At 40.4% G+C, this 21,880-nt stretch overlaps 1 protein-coding gene across 6 annotated transcripts in view; it reads left to right on the forward strand.

Moving 5' to 3' along the window:
- The window catches only part of HPS5 (HPS5 biogenesis of lysosomal organelles complex 2 subunit 2), a 61,142-nt gene that overhangs the window by 14,600 nt on the left and 24,662 nt on the right, over positions 1-21,880 (forward strand). For all 6 annotated transcript variants that reach the window (XM_010592197.3, XM_010592198.3, XM_023550799.2 and 3 more), the window contains exons 6-8: positions 1,215-1,348; positions 5,536-5,748; positions 6,052-6,123. In XM_010592197.3, coding sequence (XP_010590499.1) covers positions 1,215-1,348; positions 5,536-5,748; positions 6,052-6,123 — 419 coding nt within the window. The remainder of the gene's footprint in view (positions 1-1,214; positions 1,349-5,535; positions 5,749-6,051; positions 6,124-21,880) is intronic.

The following is a 21,880-nucleotide window of genomic DNA, read 5'->3' on the forward strand; positions in this document are numbered from 1 at the left end:
TTTCTTGGGGGACTGATCTAGAGCCCAGACTATTAATTTTGTGGAGATTTGTTTGTATATAGCACATACGGTAGCCTGTTGTTAGCTTGATACTATTGTAGAATGGCTCCTGCGAGCTAACTTCAAAAATCCATGCATTGCTTGATGTAGTTCTCCCTAACCCACATGTACGGTTCGCTTACATAAAGCATTCTTTAATGGTAGGCTTTTAAGAAAGAAAAGATATTTGTTTATTAGTTGTATGAATTAAATTGCAGAGATAGAAATGGCACCAGTTTTCCAGGCTTCTGTTCTTTTCCTGGTCCCTGTGTAGAAGAAGCTTGTAGTCTAAGTATATCTTCTCTCAGGATGGGTGTAACTTATTGTGAATGGAATCTTAAAGGCTCTTTCTGGATTGTGCTTAACTGTGCAGGCCCCTAGGATTCCTACCACAGTAATTGCTGGAATAGAAGTGTTGAGTCTCGTGTTACCCTAACAGAATGATTGAGTCTGTCTCTAAGCTGGAGCAGATCAGCTTCTCACTGTCCCTTTTCTCCAAAGCTGTTATGTCACTAGGGGGGACTTGTCTCTCATTTGTTTATTTCCGTGTAGGATCCTGGCAAAAGAGAAGGAATATAACTATTATTGGCTAAATTACTTTGATTAACACATCATAATTTATTATTGGTTTGCTAACGGTGACCAAAGGAGAAAAGACCTGACGATCTGCTCTTGTAGAGATTACCTCCTAGGAAACCCTGTGGTGGCAGTTCTACCCTGTCATACAAGGTCACGTGAGTCGGGATCGACTCAACAGCACATAACAACCACATTGATGACCGTTCAGTTACCATTGGATTCCTAGCATATGGTTGAGCCAGAACATTTACAGTTGGAACCCTGACATGGTATATTCTTAATTTACCTTTTTTCCAAAGGGAAAACTACTATTCACAGGGGGAAAATCCTCTCAAACATTCCAAAACTTGCTTCATCTTTTTCATTCTAGTCTAAGGTTAGATAATCACAAAGAGAGCCTTAATTTTCTTCTGCAGTTATACACCAAATTATTTCACAACACTTTTAAATGAGTGGAACTTTGATATTCTAACAGGCAAATTAAATTTTGACTTATTTTTTAAATTTTAGTTTGCTATCCAAGTTGTTTTTATTTAAAAGATGAAGAGGTTATGTTATGATGAAATAAATTTCATTTCCTCTCACATTCGTTTTAGGCAGCTGCTGCCTTTGTGATGTTTCCTGTTCAGACAATAACAACAGTCGACTCCTGTATTGTCCAGTTAGATTATTTGGATGGAAGACTGCTTATATCTTCACTTACTCGATCCTTCTTGTGTGACACTGAGAGGTATATTGACCAACCATGAGTCATGAGAATTACAGAATTTTAAGACAGAAAGGGACCTAGAAGTCATTAGCCCAAACTCCTCAATTCAATTCTGCAGATAGTAATAAGGAGCCAGCTGCATGCAAGATGTTGTAGAGAGGATATAGAGGAGACTCAGACAGTTCAGTGGGTGACTTAAGACAAGTATTCAATTAAATATACTGCCTTAGTTGTCTAGTGCTGCTATAACAGAAATACCACAAGTGGATGGCTTTAACAAACAGAAATTTATTCTCTCACAGTTTAGGAGGCTAGAAGTCCAAATTCAGGGTACCAGTTCCAGGGGAAGACTCTCTCAGCTCTCGGGGAAGGTTCTTATCATCAATCTCCCCCTGGATCTAGGAGTTTTTCAGCGCAGGGACCCTGGGTCTAAAGGATAAGCTCCACTCCTGACTATTCTTTCTTGGTGGTAGGAGGTCCCTCTCTTCTTTGCTTGCTTCTCAAAAGAGACTGACTCAAGATACAACCTAATCCTATGGATTGTATCCTGGCTCTTTAACATAACTGCTTCTAATCCTGCTTCATAAACATCATAGAGGTTAGGATTTATAACACGTAGTATAATTACATCAGATCACAAAATGAAGGACAACCCCACAATGCTAGCCAAGTTGACACACATTTTTGGGGGACACAATTCAATCCATAACACTTATTATGAGGCACGATCTGACTAAGCACTGAGAGAAGGCCAAACAAAAGGCAACTGCTGATTCAATATGGGGAATTAGGAAGACTTCCTTGATTGAGTTGTTTTTTAAATTTGTTGTGTGTTTAATAGGATTTTGCTGAATTGGATGGAGAATAATGAAGAACTTTATAAAGCTAATATTTTAACAAAATCTCAAGAGTAGAGTTAAAGATCAAAGGTACAATGTCAAAGAGTATATTAGAGGTAGTTGTGAGATTAAGAAAACAGAATAGGAAACAAATGTTATGTATCAATGTGGCTAAAGTTCCTCAGCGTTCCTCACTGCAGGGAAATTCTCACTGACCATATTTCTTCACTGGCCCTGGTCAGTCACCATATTCCTCAGGGCCATCCCACTTATAAACTTTATTATGTATCACCCTGAAATACTCTTTAAAACTTTGATCCAAAACCACTCCCAAAGGTCACCTTTCAGCTAAATAACAGATTGGTTCATAAAATAAACAATATCACCAGTGAGTATTTTGCTTCTTTAAAAAAAATCATCTATATGAGACCAAACAGTCAATAGATACCCTGAAGCAAAGATGAGAAAGTAAGGGGAGGCAGGGAAACTAGATTAATGGAAACAGAACAACCAGAATGGAAATAATGAGAATGTTGACACATTGTGAAAAAATGTGACCAATGTGTAAAAATGGTGAGGCAGGGGTGTCTGGCCTCCTCTAACTTCATAAGGTGGAAGGAAAATCAAGATCAACAACCCAAGGCTGATTCCTGTGAGGCGGAGATCAGACATACCCCCTCTCTCCAACTTTTTTACGAATCCTGACACTAGCCATCCCTCCGTGGCGCTCTCTACTTCTCTTCTGGATTTTGAGAATTTGTTGCAGTGGTCACACAGAACTCACAGACAATACCTATGATTATGGGGTTTCTTAGGGAAGTAGAGATTATGAGGATCCCTGGTGGTGCAGGGGTAAGCACTCAATTGCTAACTGAAAGGCTGGTGGTTTGAACCCACCAGCCGTTCCAAGGGAAAAAGATGTGACAGTCTGCTTCTGAAAAGATTACAGCCTTGGAAACCCCATGGGCCAGTTCTCCTCTGTCCTACAGGGTTCCTATGAGTTGATACTCAGCTCCACAGCAATGAGTTTGATTTGGTTTGAACAGGTTTCTATTCAGGATCAGGAACAACTCAGGATATAGTTCTTTCATCAGGACAGCTTCTTGACCATGCCCACAGGCAGGCCTGTCGCTGGCCTTCAGCCCCTCAACCTGGCATCTGCCTTGCTTGGGCAAGTGTTACAAAGCTCTTTAGCTCAGCCAATAAGTGCCTGGTACACCTCACTCCACCAGGAGGCTGTCTGTCTGAAGTCTCTCTTGCTCCATGGGTTGGCAAGCCTAGCTCTGCTGACAGGTGCCCAGAGGGACCCCAACTCCACCAGGAAGCCTTTTGCTCAAAGGCACTCAGCTCTCTCGCTCCATGGGTCAGTACACCTGCTGTAACTGCCTTGCTTCATGGGCCAGGAAGCCCACCGCACCGTCTTGCACTGGCCTCCTGGTTCTTTTGCTGCCATTTCTGTCCTGCTGCTTCTTGCCATCTTGTGCTGTCTCCGGTGTCACAGATCACTCTGTCTGTCTCCTGGATCTAGGTAGTTCTCAGTGCAGGCACCCTAGGTCCAAAGGACGTGCTCCACTTCCGGCTCTTCTTGGTGGTAGTGAGGTACCCTCTTTCTACCTCTGGGATGGTTTATTTTAAGCCCAATGAGGTGGCAAAATTGACCAATCCCTTCACTAGAGTTCTGTATACCTTATTTGCATGGTCCTACCCACCCCCCAAGGGTACCATGCACCTTATTTGCATTATTAGCAAGCTGTCCAGTCCCCTTGGTGGGCCACTAGTACCTTATTTGCATAGCGCCACCCAGTCATTTGGTGGGATTTACAAGACCATGGCGAAAAAGGTCATATAAAAGTAATCTATGGCACCACACAATGTCATTGGACAATATGTATAGAAATTATTCAATGGGAGCCTAATTAGCTGTGTAAACTTTCACCAAAAACATGATAAAATGTTATTTATAAAAAAACCTAAGCTTTATTATGGAAAATTTTGAACATAAAAAAAGAGAGCATTGTATAATGAACCCGCATGAACCCAATACCCAGCTTTAGTATTTTTGATGAGAATTTTTGGTAGGTGAGGTTTGGGGGAAGAAGGGGTAAGAAGAGACATTCTAACTGGAGTGAACAGCCTCTGGGGGGAAACGTGAGAAAGAATCAGGCATATTTTACAATCTGTCCTTCTGATTTGAGTAGGGAAGTTGTGGGAGATAAAGCTAGAAAGGGAAAGGGAAGTTGGTAAATTGACTCCACATTGAGAGTGACAGCCTTAAATGTCACACTAAAGAAGCAGGTGGATTCTCAGAACACTTATTTTAAGAGAGCGTTCATATGAAACATCATGGCTGGAAAATTGATTCCCTTAGAACTCTTCAGGCTCTCTTCAACTTAGGAAGTCTTTATAAAATCTCCGAGGGTTCATGTATCTCAGTTTGAAGACTGCTATTCTCGAAAGCAGGAGACTGAAGGAAAAGAGAAAGGAATGTATGTTGGTGTTAGAGGTGGTAAAGGGAGGATAACAAGGAGACATCACTTTGTTTTTATTTTCTTGGGATGAGAAAGGCACCAGGGGAGGAGGCTAGTTGTGGCAGATGGTATTAAGTAAAATTAAAAAGGTATCTTTATTATTTAATCATAATGCCTGCCGATGTTTTAGCAATTATTATTTATGTATACACATATAATTTTCTCATTATTGACTGTAATATGCTAATAGAAAATCTACTTTAACTACTGCCAACAACAAAAAGAATAAATAGGAGTTTTTAGGAGGGACATCATTTCTCATCCCCATCATTATCACTTTCCGTATTCCAGGCAGTGCACTAAGCTCTCTTCGTATCTACCTCATGTAATCCTAAGGGAACGACGTTCCAAGGTATACAGTTTCAGAAGGGCCTGGCATTTCAAGGGAACAGTGAGGAGTTTAGTGTTTGTGGTGGGGCAGTAACTTGGAGACAGGGTTGGAGAGGTCAAGTAACAGCTTCTATGAAGTGTTGAAAGAACATTTTACAAGATGAGTTGGGAAACAATCAGTGGGATTCAAGGATGTATGAAATAGGTTGGTAGGACTTATTTTTTAGATTTGAAAGGGGCCTTCACATTAATTCTGAGCACCTCACTTTGTAGATAGTAAACTGAATACTAGTGTAAAGTGGTTTCCTTCCTGTCACAGAGACAGCTAATGGCAAATCAGAACCAGGGCCCTATTTCAGCCTTCCCACTTTATTGTTCTTTCCAGTGACTGCTAGTATGAATAAAGGAGAGGACATTGTGGGTAGGATTATCATGTCCATGCTGATTGTAGTACCATTGTTTTGACTTTTTTTGTAAGTAAATATGCTTTCTATTCCTTTTGGGGTATTAGAGAGAAGTTTTGGAAAATTGGAAACAAGGAAAGAGATGGAGAATATGGAGCTTGTTTCTTCCCTGGAAGATGTTCTGGGGGCCAGCAACCCCTGATCTACTGTGCTCGCCCTGGGTCCAGGATGTGGGAAGTGACCTTTGATGGGGATGTTATAAGTACACATCAGTTCAAGAAACTCCTCTCATCACCACCTCTCCCTGTGATTAATCTAAGGTAATGACTGGCTGGGATTGTTTGAGGAGTTTATTAAAGAGGTTGGGTTGAAATCACTGGTATTCTATGTGTTAAAGATTTTATTGTGCTTTTTAAGAGTGAAATAGAATTTTTATTAAATGGTTCAGAGGAACAAAAAAGTTTTTAATCAGTTATCCTTCATTCTTATGATCAGAGTGAATTGAATAAGGGCAGATGCAACTAGGCCCTTAATTTTTTTCTGGAGGCAAAACTTTATGCCTCCTAGGGAAAAAGCTATTTTATGTTGTGATTAAATCATTAACAGAGGTGTTTACTTCCTAGATCAGAACCTCAGTATGATCAGACGGTTGGATCCTCTCAGTCTTTGTCTTTCCCCAAACTCTTGCATCTTAGGTAAGTTTCCCCTTTGATCCTTTAAAAAAAAAAAAAGACACAATTTCCGTATTTATATGCAAATAATGGACACATTATGCCAAAACTGTTTTACTTAATTTCATAATTTCCGTATGTTGTATGCGTGGACCTGTTATTTGCGAAAAAATATAATAGCTTTTTCTCTTTGTTTCTTGTTCGGGGCAGTTAGCTTTTTGAAGTTGTTTTTGTACTAAATTATTTTTAGAAAGTTAAAAATGACTATGTTAAAAAAAAAAAAGACTATGTTACATGAAGTGTTCTGCATAGAAGAAGAATAAAAACAGCCTGGAAATGTGTTTCCCTTTTGTTTTGAGCCAGACTTAGCCAGTTGAGGAATATAAAATTGTTAGAAAGTTTTGACAGTTGGAGGTAAGAACTACGGGTACTGTTTCCCTCATAACCTGGTGAGATGGTACAATAAAAGCAAATCTCAGATTGAGATCTGCCACACATGTGTGTATTTATTAGCAAGGAGACAAACATAGTTGTGCAACTTGTTCTCGTAACCTGGTGAAATTTCAGCTCTCTGTCCTTTCGGTACTCGGACAGGTACCTTGCATGAAAGAACCATTTGAGGCATATTCCGTCAATTTCTGACGTCAGTCAGGGTTTAGCTAACCTTTCAGTTAGTTGGCTTAAGTGCCAAAATCTGATACTAAATGATGGGGCAGATAAAGGCTGTCAACTTCTGGGCTTGTTAATTTGAACACCTTATTCTGTAAGGGTGGGGGTGCCTATGTATGTTCTCTAGTCAATCGATATATCTTGAGCTCTACTCATTTCATCAGTGAAAATTACTTCTAATATGCCCTAGGCTAATTATAAGCTCCTTAATGCAAATTCAGAAAGTGTTATTTAGGGGTTGTTGTAGGGCACCCTGGGGTGTAGACTTCTGATTGGGTTTTTTCAAGGGCTAACTAATCAGTCTTGGAATGTAAATTTTTTTAATACACTTGAAATGTTAACTCATTGCCCCTAACTATGTATATTAAAGTACTTAAAAGTAAATTATAGACAATATAATACTTCCATAAATTCATAATTCATCAAAGTTACTGGAGAAAGACAGCTATTTATATGCCCATAATTTGATAAGGCATATTTAAAAACTCTTTCTCCCTTAGCACTCTTCCTTTATGGTAATTATCACAGTTTATAATTATACGTTCATATAATATTTATATCTGTCTTACCCCTAGACAGTAAGCTCCATGAGGGCAGAGATCAAGTCATTTTGTTCACTGTTGTATTCTCAGTGCTAAGCATAGTGCCTAGCACATGATAGACATGTAATTTTTAAAAAAATAATTTTTATTGTGCTTTAAGTGAAAGTTTACGAATCAAGTCAGTCTCTCACACAAAAACGCATACTTGCTACATAGTCCCAATTACTTCCCCCACCATGAGACAGCGCGCTCCCTCCTTCTACTCTCTCTTTTCCTGACCATTTTGCCAGCTTCTAAGTCCCTCTACCCTCGCATCTCCCCTCCAGACAGGAGATGCCAGCATTGTCTCAAGTGTCCACCCAAACCAAGTAGCTCATGCCTCACCAGCATCCCTGCATCCCTCTCCAACCCATTGTCCAGTCCAATCCATGTCTGAAGAGCTGGCTTCAGAGATGGTTCCTGTAGTGGGCCAACAGAAGGTCTGGGGGCCATGATCACCAGGGTCCTTCCAGTCTCAGTCACACCATTAAGTCTGGTCTTATGAGAATTTGGGGTCTGCATCCCAATGTTCTCCTGCTCCCTCAGGGGTTCTCTGTTGTGTTCCCTGTCAGGGCAGTCATCGGTTGTAGCCAGGCACCATCTAGTTCTTCTGGTCGCAGGGTGATATAGTCTCTAGTTCATGTAGCCCTTTCCGTCTCTTGGGCTCGTTATTATCTTGTGTTCTTCATTCTCTTTGATCCAGGTGGGTTGAGACTCATTGATGCATCTTAGATGGCCACTTGCTAGCATTTAACACTCCAGATGCCACTCTCCAAAGTGGGATGCAGAATGTTTTCTTAATAGATTTTATTATCACTTGACTTAGATGTCCCCTGAAACCATGGTCCCCAAACCCCTGCCCCTGCTTTGCTGACCTTTGAAGCATTCAGTTTATTCAGGAAACTGCTTTATCTTGGTTTAGTCCAGTTGTGCTGACCTCCACTGTGTTGAATGTTGTCCTTCCCTTCACCCAAAGTAGTCCTTGTCTACTATCTATTTAGTAAATACCCCCATCTCGCACCTTCCCTCCCTCCCCCGTCTCGTAACCACAGAAGAGTGTGTTCTTCTCCGTTTAAACCATTTCTCAAGATCTTATAATAGTGGTCTTATACAACATTCGTCCTTTTGCAACTGACTAATTTCACTCAGCATAATGCCTTCCAGGTTTCTCCATGTTAGGAAATGTTTCACAGATTCGTCACTGTTCTTTATCGATGCGTAGTATTGCATTGTGTGAATATACCATAATTTATTTATTTATTCATCTGTTGATGGGCACCTTGGTTGGTTCCATCTTTTTGCTATTGTAAACAGTGCTGCGGTAAATATGGGTGTGCATATATCTGTTCATGTAAAGGCTCTTATTTCTCTAGGATATGTTTTGAGGAGTGGAATTGCTGGGTCATATGGTGGTTCTATTTCTAGCTTTTTTTTTTTTTACTTTTTTTTTTTTATATTAACTTTTATTAAGCTTCAAGTGAACGCTTACAAATCCAATCAGTCTGTCACATATAAGTTTACATACATCTTACTCCGTACTCCCACTTGCTCTTCCCCTCTTGAGTCAGCCCTTTCAGTCTCTCCTTTCATGAGAATTTTCCCAGCTTCCCTCTCTCTCTATCCTCCCATCCCTCCTCCAGACAAGAGTTGCCAACACAATCTCAAGTGTCCACCTGATATAATTAGCTCACTCTTCATCAGCGTCTCTCTCCCACCCGCTGACCAGTCGCTTTCCTGTCTGATGAGTTGTCTTCGGGGATGGTTCCTGTCCTGTGCCAACAGAAGGTCTGGGGACCATGGCCGCCGGGATTCCTCTAGTCTCAGTCAGACCATTAAGTTTGGTCTTTTTATGAGAATTTGGGGTCTGCATCCCACTGATCTCCTGCTCCCTCAGGGGTCCTCTGCTGTGCTCCCTGTCAGGGCAGTCATTGATTGTGGCCGGGCACCAACTAGTTCTTCTGGTCTCAGGGTGATGTAGGTCTCTGGTTCATGTGGCCTTTTCTGTCTCTTGGGCTCTTAGTTGTCATGTGACCTTGGTGTTCTTCATTTTCCTTTGCTCCAGGTGGGTTGAGACCAACTGATGCATCTTAGATGGCCGCTTGTTAGCATTTAAGACCCCAGACGCCACATTTCAAAGTGGGATGCAGAATGATTTCATAATAGAATTATTTTGCCAATTGACTTAGAAGTACCCGCAAACCATGTTCCCCAGACCCCTGCCCCTGCTCCGCTGACCTTTGCAGCATTCATTTTATCCCGGAAACTTCTTTGCTTTTGGTCCAGTCCAATTGAGCTGACCTTCCATGTATTGAGTGTTGTCTTTCCCTTCACCTAAAGCAGCTCTTATCTACTGATTATTCAATAAAAAACCCTCTCCCACCCTCCCTCCCTCCCCCCCTCGTAACCACAAAAGTATGTATTCTTCTCAGGTTTACTATTTGTCAAGATCTTATAATAGTGGTCTTATACAATATTTGTCCTTTTGCCTCTGACTAATTTCACTCAGCATAATGCCTTCCGGGTTCCTCCATGTTATGAAATGTTTCACAGATTCGTCACTGTTCTTTATTGATGCGTAGTATTCCATTGTGTGAATATACCACAATTTATTTACCCATTCATCCGTTGATGAACACCATGGTTGCTTCCAACTTTTTGCTATTGTAAACAGAGCTGCAATAAACATGGGTGTGCATATATCTGTTTGTGTGAAGGCTCTTGTATCTCTAGGGTATATTCCGAGGAGTGGGATTTCTGGGTTGTATGGTAGTTCTATTTCTAACTGTTTAAGATAACGCCAGATAGGTTTCCAAAGTGGTTGTACCATTTTACATTCCCACCAGCAGTGTATAAGAGTTCCAATCTCTCTGCAGCCTCTCCAACATTTATTATTTTGTGTTTTTTGGATTAATGCCAGCCTTGTTGGTGTGAGATGGAATCTCATCGTAGTTTTAATTTGCATTTCTCTAATGGCTAATGATCGAGAGCATTTTCTCATGTATCTGTTGGCTGCCTGAATATCTTCTTTAGTGAAATGTGTGTTCATATCCTTTGCCCACTTTTTGATTGGGTTGTTTGTCTTTTTGTGGTTGAGTTTTGACAGAATCATATAGATTTTAGAGATCAGGCGCTAGTCGGAGATGTCATAGCTGAAAATTCTTTCCCAGTCTGTAGGTGGTCTTTTTATTCTTTTGGTGAAGTCTTTAGATGAGCATAGGTGTTTGATTTTTAGGAGCTCCCAGTTATCGGGTTTCTCTTCATCATTTTTGGTAATGTTTTTGTATTCTGTTTATGCCTTGTATTAGGGCTCCTAGGGTTGTCCCTATTTTTTCTTCCATGATCTTTATCCTTTTAGTCTTTATGTTTAGGTCTTTGATCCACTTGGAGTTAGTTTTTGTGCATGGTGTAAGGTATGGGTCCTGTTTCATTTTTTTGCAAATGGATATCCAGTTATGCCAGCACCATTTGTTAAAAAGACTATCTTTTCCCCAATTAACTGACTCTGGTCCTTTGTCAAATATCAGCTGCTCATACGTGGATGGATCTATATCTGGGTTCTCAATTCTGTTCCATTGGTCTATGTGCCTGTTGTTGTACCAGTACCAGGCTGTTTTTACTACTGTGGCTGTATAATAGGTTCTGAAATCAGGTAGAGTGAGACCTCCCACTTTCTTCTTCTTTTTCAGTAATGCTTTACTTATCCGAGGCTTCTTTCCCTTCCATATGAAGTTGGTGATTTGTTTCTCTAACACATTAAAAAATGACATTGGAATTTGGATCGGAAGTGCATTGTATGTATAGATGGCTTTTGGTAGAATAGACATTTTTACTATGTTAAGTCTTCCTATCCATGAGCAGGGCATGTTTTTCCACTTAAGTATATCCTTTTGAATTTCTTGTAGTAGAGCTTTGTAGTTTTCTTTGTATAGGTTTATTACATCCTTGGTAAGATTTATTCCTAAGTATCTTATCTTCTTGGGGGCTACTGTGAATGGTATTGATTTGGTTATTTCCTCTTCGGTGTTCTTTTTGTTGATGTAGAGGAATCCAAGTGATTTTTGTATGTTTATTTTATAACCTGAGACTCTGCCAAACTCTTCTATTAGTTTCAGTAGTTTTCTGGAGGATTCCTTAGGGTTTTCTGTGTATATAATCATGTCATCTGCAAATAGTGATAACTTTACTTCCTCCTTGCCAATCCGGATACCTTTTATTTTTTTGTCTAGCCTAATTTCCCTGGCTAGGACTTCCAGCACGATGTTGAATAAGAGCGGTGATAAAGGGCATCCTTGTCTGGTTCCCGTTCTCAAGGGAAATGCTTTCAGGTTTTCTCCATTTAGAGTGATATTGGCTGTTGGCTTTGCATAGATGCCCTTTATTATGTTGAGGAATTTTCCTTCAATTCCTATTTTGGTAAGAGTTTTTATCATAAATGGGTGTTGGACTTTGTCAAATGCCTTTTCTGCATCGATTGATAAGATCATGTGGTTTTTCTCTTTTGTTTTATTTATGTGATGGATTACATTAATGGTTTTTCTGATATTAAACCAGCCTTGCATACCTGATATAAATCCCACTTGATCATGGTGAATTATTTTTTTGCTGTGTTGTTGGATTCTATTGGCTAGAATTTTGTTGAGGATTTTTGCATCTATGTTCATGAGGGATATAGGTCTATAATTTTCTTTTTTTGTAATGTCTTTACCTGGTTTTGGTATCAGGGAGATGGTGGCTTCATAGAATGAGTTGGGTAGTATTCCGTCATTTTCTATGCTTTGGAATACCTTCAGAAGTAGTGGTGTTAACTCTTCTCTGAAAGTTTGGTAGAACTCTGCAGTGAAGCCGTCCGGGCCAGGGCTTTTTTTTGTTGGAAGTTTTTTGATTACCGTTTCAATCTCTTTTTTTGTTATGGGTCTATTTAGTTGTTCTACTTCTGAATGTGTTAGTTTAGGTAGGTGGTGTTTTTCCAGGAATTCATCCATTTCTTCTAGGTTTTCAAATTTGTTAGAGTACAATTTTTCATAATAATCTGAAATGATTCTTTTAATTTCATTTGGTTCTGTTGTGATGTGGTCCTTCTCGTTTCTTATTCGGGTTATTTGTTTCCTTCCCTGTATTTCTTTAGTCAGTCTAGCCAATGGTTTATCAATTTTGTTAATTTTTTCAAAGAACCAGCTTTTGGCTTTGTTAATTCTTTCAATTGATTTTCTGTTCTCTAATTCATTTAGTTCAGCTCTAATTTTTATTATTTGTTTTCTTCTGGAGCCTGATGGATTCTTTTGTTGCTCAGTTTCTATTTGTTCAAGTTGTAGGGACAGTTCTCTGCTTTTGGCTCTTTCTTCTTTTTGTATGTGTACATTTATCGATATAAATTGGCCTCTGAGCACTGCTTTTGCTGTGTCCCAGAGGTTTTGATAGGAAGTATTTTCATTCTCGTTGCTTTCTATGAATTTCCTTATTCCCTCCTTGATGTCTTCTATAACCCAGTCTTTTTTCAGGAGGGTATTGTTCATTTTCCAAGTGTTTGATTTCTTTTCCCTAGTTTTTCTGTTATTGATCTCTAGTTTTATTGCCTTGTGGTCTGAGAAGATGCTTTGTAATATTTCGATGTTTTGGACTCTGCAAAGGTTTGTTTTATGACCTAATATGTGGTCTATTCTAGAGAATGTTCCATGTGCGCTAGAAAAAAAAGTATATTTTGCAGCAGTTAGGTGGAGAGTTCTGTATAAGTCAATGAGGTCAAGTTGGTTGATTGTTGTAATTAGATCTTCCGTGTCTCTGTTGAGCTTCTTACTGGATGTCCTGTCCTTCTCCGAAAGTGGTGTGTTGAAGTCTCCTACTATAATTGTGGAGGTATCTATCTCGCTTTTCAATTCTGTTAAAATTTGATTTATGTATCTTGCAGCCCTGTCATTGGGTGCGTAAATATTTAATATGGTTATGTCTTCCTGATCAATTGTCCCTTTTATCATTATATAGTGTCCTTCTTTATCCTTTGTGGTGGATTTAAGTCTAAAGTCTATTTTGTCAGAAATTAATATTGCTGCTCCTCTTCTTTTTTGCTTATTGTTTGCTTGATATATTTTTTTCCATCCTTTGAGTTTTAGTTTGTTTGTGTCTCTAGTCTAAGGTGTGTCTTTTGTAGGCAGCATATAGATGGATCGTGTTTCTTTATCCAGTCCGTGACTCTCTGTCTCTTAATTGGTGCATTTAGTCCATTACATTCAGCGTAATTATAGATAAATAAGTTTTTAGTGCTGTCATTTTGATGCCTTTTTATGTGTGTTGTTGACAATTTCATTTTTCCACATACTTTTTTGTGCTGAGATGTTTTTCTTAGTAAATTGTGAGATCCTCATTTTCATAGTGTTTGACTTTATGTTAGTTGAGTCGTTACGTTTTTCTTGGCTTTTATCTTGAGTTATAGAGTTGTTATACCTTTTTGTGGTTATCTTATTATTTACCCCTATTTTTCTAAGTAAAAACCTAACTTGTATCATTCTATATCGCCTTGTATCACTCTCCATCTGGCAGTTCAATGCCTCCTGTATTTAGTCCCTCTTTTTGATTATTATGATCTTTTACCTATTGACTTCCATGATTCCCTGTTATGTTCATTTTTTTTTTAATTAATCTTAATTTGTTTGTTTTTGTGATTTCCCTATTTGAGTTGATATCAGGTCGTTCTGTTTTGTGTCCTTGTGTTGTGCTAATATCTGATATTATTGGTTTTCTGACCTAACAATATCCTTTAGTATTTCTTGTAGCTTTGGTTTGGTTTTTGCAAATTCTCTAAACTTGTGTTTATCTGTAAATATCTTAATTTCACCTTCATATTTCAGAGAGAGTTTTGCTGGATATATGATCCTTGGCTGGCAGTTTTTCTCCTTCAATGTTCTGTATATGTCGTCCCATTCCCTTCTTGCCTGCATGGTTTCTGCTGAGTAGTCTGAACTTATTCTTATTGATTCTCCCTTGAAGGAAACCTTTCTTTTCTCCCTGGGGGCTTTTAAAATTTTCTCTTTATCTTTGGTTTTGGCGAGTTTGATGATAATACGTCTTGGTGTTTTTCTTTTTGGATCAATCTTAAATGGGGTTCGATGAGCATCTTGGATAGATATCCTTTCGTCTTTTCATGATGTCAGGGAAGTTTTCTGTCAGGAGTTCTTCAACTATTTTCTCTGTGTTTTCTGTCCCCCCTCCCTGTTCTGGGACTCCAATCACCCGCAGGTTATCCTTCTTGATAGAGTCCCACATGATTCTTAGGGTTTCTTCTTTTTTTTTAATTCTTTTATCTGATTTTTTTTCAGCTATGTTGGTGTTGATTCCCTGGTCCTCCAGATGTCCCAGTCTACATTCTAATTGCTCGAGTCTGCTCCTCTGACTTCCTATTGCGTTGTCTAATTCTGTAATTTTATTGTTAATCTTTTGGATTTCTACGTGTTGTCTCTCTATGGATTCTTGCAACTTATTAATTTTTCCACTGTGTTCTTGAATAATCTTTTTGAATTCTTGAACAGTTTTATCAGTGTGTTCCTTGGCATTTTCTGCAGTTTGCCTTATTTCATTTGTGATGTCTTGAAGCATTCTGTAAATTAGTTTTTTATATTCTGTATCTGATAATTCCTGGATTGTATCTTCATTTGGGAAAGATTTTGATTCTTTTGTTTGGGGGGTTGTAGAAGCTGTCATGGTCTGCTTCTTTATGTGGTTTGATATGGCTTGCTGTCTCCGAGCCATCACTGGGAAACTAGTTTTTCCAGAAAATCCGCTAAAAAAAAAATGCAGTCAGATCCCTATCAGAGTTCTCCCTCTGGCTTAGGCTATTCGGATGTTAATGAAGCCACCTGGGGAGGGTGGGGGAGAGAACAGAGAGATAGGAGAGTAGCACCTCAGAATATAGCCAGAGTTGCTTGTCTTGCTTGGAATGACTGTCATATCTGAGATTCCCGTGGGGCGCGTCGCCTATGTATGCTGGCTGTGTGGAGATTGCCCCCAGGGGGTCTGGCCTGCTGGAGTCACGGTCAGATCCTCCGCTTCCAGCCCCTCGCCCAGGGTCAAGGCTCCCCTGCTGGGTCGGTGCACTTTCGACTCCAAAATCAGTCGCTGCCTCCCGGGGAGTTCTCGTCCCGCCAGCTGCGTTGCCGTGCCGCCTCCGCTAATCAGCTGGGCCCCCTCTCGGGGTTAGTTCAGGTGAGTGGAGCAGCTCCCTGTGCTTGTGCCCTGACCGAGTGTCCCGGCTGGGACGCTGTTCTCCCCGCTCCAATACCAGTCGCTGCCTCCCGGGGACTTCTCCTACCGGCTGCGTCCCACGCCGCCCGAGCGAACCGGCTCGGCCCCCTCCCAGGGTTAGTTCAGGGGGGTGGAGCAGCTGTCCGTGTTTATGCCGTACCTGCGTCCAGTCCAAATCCCGGTGAGACGGTTCCCCGGCTGGGACGCTGCTCTCCCCGCTCCAAGACCAGTCACTTCCTCCCGGGGCCTTCTCCCACTGGCTGCGTCACCACGCCACAGGCGTGATCTGGCTGGGCCCCTTCCCGGTGTTAGTTCAGGGGGGTGGAGCAGCTCTCTGTGCTTGTGCCATACCTGACTGGTACACTGGCTCCAGGCTCTGAAAACAATCGCTGCTTCCCCGTATTAGTTCGTTCTCCGTCTCTAAATCTTTGTTTGTTGTTCAGGGTTCGTAGATTGTCATGTATGTGATCGATTCATTTGTTTTTCCGTGTCTTTGTTGCAAGAGGGATCCAAGGTAGGATCTGCCTAGTCCACCATCTTGTTCCCGCCTCCTCTAGCTTTTTAAGGATGCGTCAAATCGATTTCCAGAGTGGTTATACCATTTTACGTTCCCACCAGCAGTGTATAAGTGTTCCACTCTCTCCACAGCCTCTGCAGCATTTATTATTTCGTGTTTTTTGGATTAGTGCCAGCCTTGTTGGAGTGAGATGGAATCTCATTGTAGTTTTGATTTGCATTTCTCTGATGGCTAATGATCGAGAGCATTTCCTCATGTATCTGTTAGCCACCTGAATGTCTTCTTTAGTGAAGTGCGTGTTCATATCCATTGCCCATTTTTTAATTGGGTTGTCTGTCTTTTTGTGGTTGAGTTTTAGCAGTCATGTAGATTTTGGAGATCAGGCACTGGTCGGAGATGTGGTGGCTGAAAAAATTTTCCCAGTCTGTAGGTGGTCTTTTTACTCTTTTGGTGAAGTCTTTAGATGAGCATAGGTGTTTGGTTTTTAGAAGCTCCCAGTTATCGGGTTTCTCTTTGGCATTTTTAGTAATGTTTTGTATTCTGTTTATGCCATGTATTAGGGCTCCTAATGTTGTCACTATTTTTTCTTCCATGATCTTTATTGTTTTAGATTTTGTGTTTAGGTCTTTAATCCATTTGCAGTTAGTTTTTGTGGATGGTGTGAGGTATGGGTCCTGTTTCATTTTTTTTCAGATGGATATCCAGTTATGCCTGCACCATTTGTTAAAAAAACTGTCTTTTCCCCAATTAACTGACACTGGGCCTTCGTCAAATATCAGGTGCTCATATGTGGATGGATTTATATCTGGATTCACAATTCTGTTCCATTGGTCCTTGTGCCTGTTGTTGTACCAGTACCAGGCTGTTTTGACTACTGTGGCTGTATAATAGGTTGTAAAATCAGGTAGAGTGAGGCCTCCCACTTAGTTCTTCTTTTTTAGTAATGCTTTACTTATCCAAAGCTTCTTTCCCTTCCATATGAAGTTGGTGATTTGTTTCTCCCATCTCATTAAAAAATGTCATTGGACAATACTCAATACACGGAAGGTCAGCTCAACTGGACTGGACCAAGAGCAAAGAAGTTTCCAGGATAAACTGAATGCTTCAAAGGTCAGCGGAGCAAGGGCGGGTTTGGGGACTATGGCTTAAGGGGACTTCTACGTCAGTTGGCAAAATAATTCCATTATGAAACATTCTGCATCCCACTTTGAAATGTGGCGTCTGGGGTCTTAAATGCTAACAAGCGGCCATCCAAGATGCATCAATTGGTCTCAACTGACCTGGATCAAAGGAGAATGAAGAACACCAAGGTCACACGATAATTATGAGCCCAAGAGACAGAAAGGGCCACATGAACCAGAGATTTACATCACCCTGAGACCAGAAGAACTAGATGGTGCCCAGCCACAACCGATGACTGCCCTGAGAGGGAGCACAACAGAGAACCCCTGAGGGAGCAGGAGATCAGTGGGATGCAGACCCCAAATTCTCATAAAAAGACCATACTTAATGGTCTGACTGAGACTAGAGGAATCCCGGAGGTCATGGTCCCCAAACCTTCTGTTGGCCCAGGACAGGAACCATTCCCAAAGACAACTCATCAGACATGGAAGGGACTGGACAATGGGTTGGAGGGACATGCTGATGAAAAATGAGCTACTTGTATCAGGTGGACACTTGAGACTGTGTTGGCATCTCCTGTCTGGAGGGGAAATAGGAGGGTAGAGTGGGTTAGAAACTGGCAAAATTGTCACGAAAGGAGAGACTGGAAGGAGGGAGTGGGCTGACTCTATGGAGTAAGGTGTATATAAGCTTATATGTGACAGACTGGGTTGATTTGTAAACTTTTACTTAAAGAAAAAAAAAGGACGATAAAAATTATTTAAAAAAAAATGTCATTGGAATTTGGATCGGAAGTGCATTGTACTCTATAGATGGCTTTTGGTAGAACAGACATTTTTACAATGTTAATTCTTCCTATCCATGAGCAAGGTATGTTTTTCCACTTATGCAGGTCCCTTTTGGTTTCTTGCAGTAGTACCTTGTAGTTTTCTTCATATAGGTCTTTTACATCTTTGTTAAGATTATTCCTAAGTTTTTTATCTGCTTGGGCGCTACTGTAAATGGTATTGATTTGGTGATTTCCTCTTCGATGTTCTTTTTGTTGATGTAGAGGAATCCAAGTGAATTTTGTATGTTTATCTTGTAACCTGATACTCTGCTGAACTCTTCTATTAGTTTCAGTAGTTTTCTTGAGGATTCCTTAGGGTTTTCTGTCTATAAGATCATGTCATCTGCAAATAGAGGTAATTTTACTTCTTCCTTACCAATCTAGATGCCCATTATTTCTTTGTCTAGCCTAATTGCTCTGGCTAGGACCTTCAGCACAATATTGAATAAGAGCGGTGATAAAGGGCATCCTTGCCTGGTTCCCGATCTCAAAGGAAATGCTTTCAGGTTCTCTCCATTTAGAGTGATGTTGGCTGTTGGCTTTGTATAAATGCCCTTTATTATGTTGAGGAGTTTCCCTTCTATTCCTATTTTGCTGAGAGTTGTGATCATGAATGGGTGTTGAACTTTGTCAAATGCCTTTTCTGCGTCAATTGATAAAATCATGTGGTTCTTTTGTTTTATTTATGTGGTGGATTACATTAATTGTTTTTCTAATGTTGAACCATCCTTGCATACCTGGTATAAATCCCACTTGCTCATGGTGGATTATTTTTTTGATATGTTGTTGAATTCTATTGGCTAGAATTTTTTTGAGGCTGCTTCCGTCTGTGTTCCTGAGGGATATATGTCTGTAATTTTCTTTTTTTTCTTGTCTTTAGCTGGTTTTGGTATCAGGGTTATGCTGGCTTCACAGAATGAAAAAGTAGTATTCCGTCCTTTTCTATGCTTTGAAATACCTTCTATAGTAGTGGTGTTAACTCTTCTCTGAAAGTTTGGTAGAACTCTGCAGTGAAGCCATCAGGGCCAGGGCTTTTTTTTGGTTTGGGAGTTTTTTGATTATCTTTTCAATTTCTTTTTTTTGTTAAGGGTCTATTTAGTTGTTCTGCTTGTTTGTGTTAGGTAGGTAGTGTAGACATGTAATATTTATTGACTGTGGTGTTAGGTGGGGTGTGGAAGAGTCTGTTACCCCAGAGTATGTTTTCTGAAGGATAGGCTGTAGTGGGTTTGGTTCTCCTGGTGGAGTTACTCCTTTGAGTTTAGCTACTTAAAGCTCCTGTTACAGTTCCTGCCATGGGCAGCAAACCCTTCATAACCTGGCTCTGCCTACGTCTCAGCTTGAGCAATAATTAATGCTACTTTGAAGTCTTTGCTGACTCCTTCAGCAGACTTAGATTAGATATTTGACCCCACGTACTGTTGTTCCACCTTTTTCATTCCCCCATAGAGTGTCTTACTGTATTATGACCATCTGTCCCAGTACCGGCTTGTAAACTCCATTACCATGGGCACAGCCCCAGGCACATAGAAGACTTTCAAATATTGACAACATTAATGAATTCTACAAAGGTTTTTTTTTTTTTTTTTAAGCAAACATTAATAGGAGAGCTTTTTGTTACTGTTTATTTACTTTTTTTTTTTTACTTGTGTACCTGTATCTTGTGGTAACCTTTACTGTCACCACCCCCAGATTCCACATGGGACACCCATATATATTTTCTTTTCTTTTGGATACACTGGTATCAGTTTTCCCTTCCTTGACTTTTTAAAGTATGCTCTTAGGCTTGTGTCCCAGTCTGTTTGTTATCAGTGAAGGGATGAAGGATGTGTATATTACAAAGTATCAGCTCTTATCCAAGCCTCTCTCTCCCCCCACTTAATCTCGGTTGTTACTCCGAAGGTATTTTACCAACTCAATGTCAGCTTCAGTTGCAAAGTCATGATCCTATATCTCTTTACTCAGAGAGCCTCTGACTTGTTTTTCCCTCCTCTAGCTCCTGAAGGCAGCCTTCCCAGTTCTACTTGTTTTGGGCCAGGACTCTGACCTTTTCTTCCATTCTTGTGACAAAGATTATTTTCTTGCAGGAACAGTGATCTCCTCCTCCTTCTTGACAAAATGCTTTATATTCGCGTGAGGATCCAATTTTGTTATGTATCATTCTTAGTTTATAGTCACATGGTAGAATTTTAGTACTCTAGGGACATAAAGGGAAAAAAAAGAAAAACAGTCTTATTAAGATTATAATTTTGTTAGGGAGTTTATTTCTATAAAAAATTTAACAGCAAAAAATAAGCATTGTGACAGCACAGTATGTAATTGTCAAATGAGCAGTGTTGACCAGAAATAGTCTGCGTACAAGAGGAGGAGAGATTGTTAGGGCCTGTGGGGAGAATTTCAGAGGAGAGTAGAACTTCTGATCCTTGAGAGGTGGCTAGAATGAGAATACTGCAAGGTGGGGAATGCCCTGATCAGGGGAGATTGCCAGTGGCATATTCAGGGGACTATTCCCAGTTTTGTAGAGCAGAGGATTCTTGAAAGGGAGCAGTGTGAAGTGAGATAGGAAGAATAGATTAAACCTGTGATGAGTGGAACAACCTTCAATTCAAGCTTGAAGACATTGGGATAGGAGGCTGTTAGGGTGAAAGTTTAGATATACAAAGTCTTTCACTGTTGGGTATTTGAAGGGGAGAAAACCAGTGTGAGGAGGCAGAAGTAATGAGGGCCTATGAGGGCTTATGAGGCCTAGTGACCATGAGAATAAAAAGGAAGGGACTTTCTTATGAGAGGCATTAGAGAATGACTGAATGTGGGACAGAAGGGCAAGTAGGGAATGTGTTTGAAACATTCATAAGAGCAGTCAGAGATAAGCTGATATTTAGAGAGATGAGTTTGGTTTTAGTTCAAGGTGCTCATGGGATACCAAATAGGAAATATATAGAAGAGACACACATGGATATTGAGGAAGGTTAGATGATAGCATTTGGCAGTTTCTTAAATACAAGTGTTAGCAGGAGCCTTGACAGTGTAAATGAGATAGATGAGGAGAGAAGTATAGAAAGAGATGAGCAGAGATGAAGAGTAGCTAGAGAAGGACTGCAGAGGAAGGTAGTGAACCAAGAAAGTGCAAGGTCCCAGGGTGCCAGGAGCTAAGATTCAGGAAGGAAAAACAGTTACCAGGGTCAGCCCCTGCATGGGAGACAAGAAGAAGGGAAATATGAGGAGAGCTTATTGTGTTTGGCAATAACTTTTTGAGAATACAGTTCAGTGGAGTAATCAGGATTCCAGATAATAGTGGGTTGGTTAGTGAAGATAAGTGAGGAAGGAAATGGCTTCTGTGAGATATAGAGGAAGAAGTCCAGGTTTTGGAGCCAGACTGCCCTTAGTAAGATTCTGACTCTTACGTTCTTGTTAAACAATCTTGGGCACATGATTTAATCTCTCTGGGCCTCAGTTTTCTTTTTTATAAGATGGGGTAACACATCTACCTTGATGGGTTGCTAAAAGGTTAGATAATATAGGTCGAGCCCTTAATAAAGCTCATGGCACCTGGTTAACTGGGAGTTTTCAACTTTTTGTCACCCACACATGACTAAGCATGACTAAGGGAGCTGAAATATTAACATCCCTAAAAGCTCACTGGAAACCCTGGTGGTGTAGTGGTTAAAAGCTATGACTACTAGCCAAAAGGTCAGCAATTTGAATCCACCAGGTGCTCCTGGGAAAACATATGGCGCGATTCTACTCTGTCCTATAGGGTCACTGGGAGTCGGAATTGACTGGCAACAGGTTGGGTTTTCTCTCTTTCTTTTTTTTTAAAAAAGCTCGGTAGAG

This window comes from Loxodonta africana, chromosome 7, assembly GCF_030014295.1.
Source record: "Loxodonta africana isolate mLoxAfr1 chromosome 7, mLoxAfr1.hap2, whole genome shotgun sequence".
NCBI classification, from domain to species: domain Eukaryota; kingdom Metazoa; phylum Chordata; class Mammalia; order Proboscidea; family Elephantidae; genus Loxodonta; species Loxodonta africana.